The sequence below is a fragment of the Aythya marila genome (genome assembly GCF_965140915.1).
Source record: "Aythya marila genome assembly, chromosome: 1".
Taxonomy (NCBI): domain Eukaryota; kingdom Metazoa; phylum Chordata; class Aves; order Anseriformes; family Anatidae; genus Aythya; species Aythya marila.
The window spans coordinates 127,035,334-127,043,137 of NC_139042.1; the positions used below are offsets into that span (position 1 = coordinate 127,035,334).

The 7,804-nt window shown below is 40.0% G+C and overlaps 1 protein-coding gene across 1 annotated transcript; it reads right to left on the reverse strand.

The window, feature by feature from the left end:
- Positions 1 to 241: 241 nt before the first annotated feature.
- Positions 242 to 5,915, reverse strand: LOC309873854 (C-type lectin domain family 1 member A-like; the record flags this gene model as incomplete). Its single annotated transcript, XM_082751630.1, has 6 exons — positions 242 to 404; positions 678 to 796; positions 1,402 to 1,553; positions 3,368 to 3,517; positions 3,881 to 3,979; positions 5,828 to 5,915. 6 exons carry the CDS (start codon positions 5,913 to 5,915, stop codon positions 242 to 244), a joined length of 771 nt encoding a protein of 256 aa, XP_082607756.1.
- Between the last annotated feature and the right edge of the window lie 1,889 nt (positions 5,916 to 7,804).

Sequence of the window (7,804 nt, forward strand, 5' to 3'; positions counted from 1 at the left end):
GAATGGAATATATAAGAAGTGGATAGAACTGGTTACACAAGAACACAAGGCCTGAAAGAAAAAAGAGGGAATTAAGTTGCTGGGAAAAAAAAAAAAAAAAAAAAAAAAAAAAAAAAAAAAAAAAAAGCACAAGGAGCCTGGCTGATGTGCATCACCAGAGGACAAGTTTATAGTATCCCTGACATAACCTGTCCCTGCAACAGCATATCACAGGATGGGGCTTTCTGCAAAGCTGTGCACACTACTGCCTGTCTGAGTAGTTCACTTGCTCAATCACTGCAGGATCCACCATTTTCTCACAAATGCAAAATTTGTATTCACCACACTGTGCAGTGCCTATGTTTGAACCCTGAAGCCACACACACTCTACGAAAGGTCTTGAGCTGGTTTCTTGGATCTGATACCTGTGAAAAAAATAACAAAGATTTTCACCATCCCATGAAAAAAAATCCACAGACTAATAGAATAATTCATGATGGCTGTTACCTATTTGACCCACACTAGCATATAAGCTCTTTTATGGAGGCTTGTCTGAATAAATAAACAAGTGATGAGCAATCTGATGATAAACTGTGGGGATGGGCAGCTGAGTACTAAGTGGTGGCTAAAGGCTCCTGCCTTTGGTTCACAAGAAATATGCATGGACTTGGTCTGTTCCTATCTGCATAGTCACTTACAGATCTGTGGAGAAAGCTGATCCATCCTCCCATAGCCAGGGTCCCTCAGATCCATTGTGAGACAGCCCAGTCCAGAAAGAATATGAACCGTAAGACTGTGCTGATTGCATTACAAAGTCCTGTACAGAAATAAATGTGAAGCCTGTGAATCACATCCCTGCTTCATTCATAACCGCCTATGATTTGGAAAAGGAAAGAAGGAAATTAAAGTGAAGTATTCACACCTGTGTGTAATAAACATTGTTTTGCAAGTGACTCTGGGCAGTGCCTCCTACTTCTGGCAGCAATCTGCTATTTTGGAGGTAAGGAAAACTAACCTGCCTAGAGCCTTTAGAAGTTATCAGCTAAAATGGTCACTGAGATAACCACAGACTGCACATAGCTGGGTAAAGGATATAGGATAACTACTCCCTTCTAACACCCTTCTAAAGCTAATGAGTACTAGCTCAATTATATTTGACCTGAAGTGGGGTGAGGCTCTAGATGTAGACTGGTGTGTCTCAATTAACTCTCCTGAAGTCAGTGAAGATACATAAGAGAGAGTACAGCCACAGTACAAGCAGAGTGACTTCAAAGAGGCAGAGACTGAGTTTTTGTCGTTTGGTCCAGCACATGCATGCCATAACATACTGCTCCGGTAGAAAGATGGAGTGGCTGTTCAGACCACATTAGATGTAGTGCATGTAATTTGAAAAAGGAAAGAACAACAAAAAAGAATCTTTACCAGCTCTTTCTTACTCTCTATCTTAAGAAATCTGGACTCCAGAGCAGAGCACCGAGCCTTGCTTTCTTGCCAAGTTTTCCATTCCTTTGAAAAGTAGTAACAGTTCTCCCCATACTGCAGCCAGGTCTCCGGACAAGGAGTACATTTATATCCTTGAAAACAAAACAGCACCTGATCAGCTTTGTCAGTGATGGCAGTCTCTTCTAGTCTAGTGGATTTCTGCAAGATCACAAGAGCAGTGCACAGCCTCTCTATCACAGAGAAGCAGCAACTCCTCTTTCATTCTGAAGCTAAATTCATGCCTTCGGGGGAGACTTTATAAACACAGTTGCCAGAAGGCCAGAATAACATTTCAAAATTAAAATCAGATAAACAAATACTAAAGATTTTTGTAATATGAGCAGAAAGCCTGTGAAAATATGTGTATGCAGTCCAGAACTGTAGAACTGATAATGACTGATTTTTGCACTGTATTTGAAGCAGCTGCCAGCTTCACAATGAGATGGAGTGCTGGGGTTTGCTTCTTTCTTCTCCATGCAATGGGATAACTGCTGGTACGAGAGTGCTAGTATAGTACAACTAGAGGAAATTTTGACGATTGAGTTATGTTCACAGAGACATGGATCTAGGTGGGCATACAGGTAGAGGGAACCCAGACTTTCAGTCATATGGGGTCATCTCTATTCATGTGAACTTTCAGTTTCTTGCTAACAACTTAAGGGGCAGCTCTTCCCTCCTATATGCTTTGCAAATCAACTTATACTGGAACTTCTCTGGCAGCATTTCATATATGCTATGGATTCAGCATGCAGATGGCAGATAGTGATGGCCAGACAAAGTGAAAGATATTGCACCCATTGTTCTTCCAAAAATACCTTTCTGACAGCTGCATTTTGGCTCATTCTGCCACATTATTCTGTTAGCTGCTTGTTGGGACCCTGGGTAATACTGAAGCCAGTGAGAATTCAAAATACTTATTTTTTCCACCACTCTTGCACAATCTAGAAAATCCATTTTCTAGTTGGAAACAGAAATAATCACAAGTGGCAAAAAGACCTGCCAGATAAAATATTTTGGAGAACTCTGGGAACTGGGTCCAACCTACTGGGTGGATCATGACTATTGTTTTGCAGTTCACAAGGCAATTTGATATTATAACAACTCAGTACCAGCTGGGAATATGGGGACTTGATGCTGGATGGCAACAGATAGCACAGCACAGAGCATTTGACTCTTACAAGTAGCTTCTGGTTTCTGTTAAATTCAAATGCAGACTTCTACAAAGACGATAATCTTGTCACTCTTTCACAAGCCTTTCATTTATAATGATTCTCTTCCCTCCATTATGTGATAATCTAGCATATTTAGCCCATTCAATATTAAAGGTTCGAACCATTATTTTACACAAGTTAAAATATACCCTCTGGATATGGTCCGTAAACTGTTAAGGCCAGTGATTCCAAACCTATTTGGTAGAGGTCAGCAGTATTTGCTCTGCTGCATCCACTACATAACAGAATGAAGATGTCTTGAGTGGTCAAAGCATTCCAGACAACTAGAGCTAGTAGGAATTTTCCACGATTATATTTTTTCATGATAATTCGCTGAAACTGACAACAACAAAGGGAGAATGGTGGCATCAATGAATTTGCCTATTGAAAACACATTTTTTTTAATATAAAAACAAAAGTATCATCATTGGGGTACTTTCTGAATTAAAATGTTTTTTTGCTTTAGGGTTTTAAAAAGTTCCATTGCAAAAAGTCAGTAAACATACTTCAAAGAGACTGATACTTAAAAAATGGAAATGCAGTCTTTTCATTGATTCACCAGAAATTAATTTTCCAAAGAAACAATTCAGAGCAATTTTAGAGATTTTGAACTTTCCTTTCAATATTTTTGATAGAAAACAATTATATTTGTGGTTACCATGAGGTGGAATCAATTTCTTCCCACCAGTATGTACCTCTGGAGGTGGCAAGTTGCTTTACAGTTTCTGACAAGTTCAAATTCTGAGCCTGGAGGTGCTCCAACTGCTGGCTGAGGTTTTCCATAATTGCCTTTTGCAGGGTGAAGTTTTCATCCCTTTCACGCACAGCGTGGCAGACCAAGATGACTTGAATGACAGTGAAACAAGAATGAAATTGTTCCATTAATACTAAAGGCATAGAGCTCAATGTCACCCAAATAAACTTACCGAAGATGCATATTCCTCCCCAAAACCAAATATACTTGACCTACCTTCACTTTGTGTGTACTACATAAGACATATCTACATCCTGACACATACTACATCATGATTTTGAAGTCTGTGGAGTCTCCTGAGTGGGTAAATTCTTCCAGAAAAGGATCTTTTTCTTTTTTTTTTTTTCTTTTTTTTTTTTTCTTTTTCCCATTAATTCTTTAGGCTAATTGTTTTCCTTAAATTGCTTCTAGTTGTTCATACAGCTCTGAGCACCCCTTCTGTGACCATACTTACACTTGGCTGCTAAGACTCCTGTAGCTGCCACTGAACTTAGGCAGATGACCCCAAGCACCATTGCAGCCAGCTGCCAACAGGAAGATTGACTGCGAGACTCTAAGATACACAAAAAGAAGGAAAGCATCAAGAACAGGCGCAGAATCAATGAATGTCTGAGGCTGGCAGGGACCTCTAAAGGTTGTCTGGTCCATCCCCCTCTGCTCAAGCAGAACCACCTAAAGCAGGTGACCCAGGACCATGACGAAATGGCTTTTGAATACCTCCAGAGGAGAAGGCTCCATAACCTCTCTGGGCAACCTGTGCCAGTGCTTAGGCACCCTCGTAGTAAAATGTCTCCTAATGTTGAGAAGAAACTTCCTGTTTCCAGTATGTGCCCACTGTCTCTTATCTTGGCAGTAGGCACCATTGTTTACAGCTTCTTTCCAGGTATTTGAATACATTAAAGAGAAACACAAATACACACCACCACCCTGAGCATTCTCTTCTCCAGGCTGAAGAGTCCCAGTTTTCTCAGCCTTTCCTCATATATAAGATACTTCATTCCCTTAATCCTTTTCATAGCCCTTCTTCAGACTATCTCCAGCATGTCCGTGACTTTTGTACTGAGGATCCCAAAACTAGACACTGGCACCTCTCATCTTTATGTCTCCAGATCCTACATTGCACAAGACAACATGACAAGTACTCTGCCTAGTAAATTGCTGAGATTCCAGTATGCTAGTAAGTGGTATTACATCAAAAAAATTGTCCTGCCATTTGGCTGTGACCAGTCCTCCTCAGGAATTTGGGGCTAGGAAGTGAGTAGGCCACAGAGATTAGTTTAGCTATGAAGTATTAAGAGAATACAAATTGAACAAATAAAGCTAAACGGCATAGACTTTCACATGTGTGAAAAGACTGTCAAGGAAACATTTGGCTCAAAACATGGTCAGAATTTTCATATGCTTTGAGATATTGGTGTATTTTGACTTTTGGATGCCTAACCTGCCAAACTGGGAATTAATCTTGTGATTCATGTATTTTGTCTTCTTTTGGTAGACTCCAGTGCAACACTTCAGTGAGAATACTTAAATTATGTTGAAGTCACCAACAGAAATAATTGGGATACCCGCCTCTGATACTTCTGTCTTTTATTTCCTGTGTTCCCTAACCCTCTAACCTAACAGTTGGGATTAACCCTACTAGACTATTAGGAATTCAGCTTCAACCTCCAAATATAAAATACAAAGAACCCTTGAAAAATAAGTATGAAATAATCACAGACTAGCTAATAAGGAAAAAAATATTTCAGAAAGAGCTCTTTAAACTGCTAGCCTAATAAATTCATCTAGTTACTCAGGCTGGAACATAAAATCTCTTTGTTTTTCTCATACCTTTCATACAGAGCAATTTAAAAGCACTAATGTGTACAGTACAGAGTACAGATTTGTGATCAGCCACGTTCCCACATTCCTCTGTGTCTTCTGTGAAGCTATATAGCATATTTTTTATGATTTTTTAAGTACAAATATGTATTTGTTCATCCTCACCCCCACCCCCCCAATATATAACCTGCTTTTCTTAGCATTTATTTCAGTTACTCATATTTAAATGATTAAAGTTGAAAGACCTTTACAGAGTTCCTTAGATAGATTACTTCACTAACTTCCAGGACCTGACACTTGATATCTAGCCTGAACATGCTTTTTTTTTTTTTTTTTCCCCTAATTGCATCCCACAACTCTAATTGTCTCTCAAATCTAAGCACTTTTTCCCCTTTCTCCAGACTTACATTCTTTTTAACATCCTGCTGTTCTGTCCCTCCAATTTCTTTGAAGATTTGAGTCCAAAGGTCTCCCTTTGGAAACACGTAGGTGACAATCTCCTCTGAGCGCCACATCAAAGTATTATCCAAGGTGAAAGTTTGCCCTGTGGAGAGCTGTCCCCACCAAACATCAACACTACCTTTTGCTCTGGCAGTCTGGATGTCCTTGGTTTGTAATTTTTCCAATGTCACAAACTTCAGGTCTGCATATGTCACTTCTTCGGTCATTTCTGAAGGCTACAGGAGAAATCAAAGGTTGGGTTGATTCCACAGAAGAAACAGAGCTTAGGTTCTGGCTGGGATAAGATATATGCTCAGTGTCACTGGGAGTTGATAGAGTGATTCATATAGAAGTCAGAAGGGTTTTTTTTGCGCATTCTCAAGGACTTCATGACACAGAGGTGCCAGGGTTATTTACACGCAGCAGAAGCTTCTAAAATGGATTCATGGAATAGTATTTAACTCTCCTGTGTATGCAGATTGCAATGGGGCACGGAAATCTCCAGTTTTCAATTAATGGAACAAATGCGTAGTTACCCAGTCTGGGGACTGCACCCTTTCTGTAGAAAGAAAAAGAAGGAAGACAAGAGTTAAAAGGGAACTGATGTTAATTTTGGATTATGTCTAAACTATTCCTTGAAGTTTTTCAGCATCAGGAACATTTGTTTCCTGGCTTTATTCTCCGGTGATTAATATTCAGAAAAGGTAGCCAAAATGGCTCCCCAGTCTTACTTGCTATGAGTAGGAATGGAGGTAAAATTAAGTGGGAACTATTCCTTTGCTTATTGTTTATGATCACATCTCAGTTGTCCTGATGGGGTAGCACATAGGTTTGTCAAAGCCATTGCCCATTCCTGGAACATGAAAAAGTTTCCCAGCTGTCCTTCCTATCTCAGGCCTAGAAGCAGCCTAGGCAGTCACATATGACACATCACAATTCCCTCCTTTTAGCAAGAACAACTAACAGAGCACAGTAGCAAGTCATTGTGCTAGGAGTTGCCACTGCATCCAAGGAAGAGCCACCCATCAGCTTGAGAGTTTGCCCCATGGTCTCTAGAACACTAAGTGCTGGTAGTATGATGGAGAAGCTTATCAAGTTTACCAGTATTTCTATGTCTGCAGAAAAAAAGGCAGGAATGAAACCTGAACCTTCTGTTTTATTGCATGTGGCACTGCTGCACACAGCTCAAGAACTGCTGGCCTCACCATCTGTGAATCTCTGTGACAGAGGAAGAGCACCAAGTAGCATAGAATCCCAAACTTTTATCTCAGAGTGGAAGAAATGAGTACAGTAACTTAGGCCCCAGCATCTGGGCAGAAGACACAGAGAGGCCAATAGGTGTTAATTTCCAGGAGTGTCTTGGCCTGTCCCCAGTGAGATGGTGCTTCTGAATCTTCTGTCATACCTTCTCTCAACAACCATTATGCCATCAGTGGAAGGAACATGAAATGTGGAAGTGTTCTGCTCCTTTGCACCTCGTTCATTTGATAAAGATACAGTTTTGTTTCACAAGTGACAGAACCCTTTTGGATTATAATCATCCATTGTAAAATATATAAAAATCTTCATGATGTCTGGCTACACCAGCAATGGTATCAGGGGCCCTCATGAGTCCCAAATGTCTTCTGCATTTTACATTTCTAAATATCCCTGGAGAAGTATTGGGTATGACTAATCAAGCTGGCTTTAGTGGAATACTCATTGGAAGAATAAGAGGGATCAAACAGCAACTTCTGAAAGATTTCCAAGAGTAAGCAGTACAGCAGCCCTTTTTCCATGCTTTAAGAAGTTTTACTCCCAGTTAAAATCATGCTAACTAAGAAATAAAAAACAGGCTTGACATCCATCCCCTGATACAACCAGAACAGGATAGCTGAGACAGGACAAGAGTATCTTCTGCCCACACTCAGATCTGCTTTCTCTAGAATCCAAGGAAAGATATGTGGAAATCACATAGTTTACTGTTGCATGGACTATTAGATTTTAAACTATGTCAAAGAACAATGAAAAGTCAGTGATGGGACATTTTTGTTTGTTTTAGTAATTCTGTAAGAGTCTGATCACATTTTTAGAACCGTCTGAAAGGTGCTAAGGGAAAATATGAACGACAACTTTT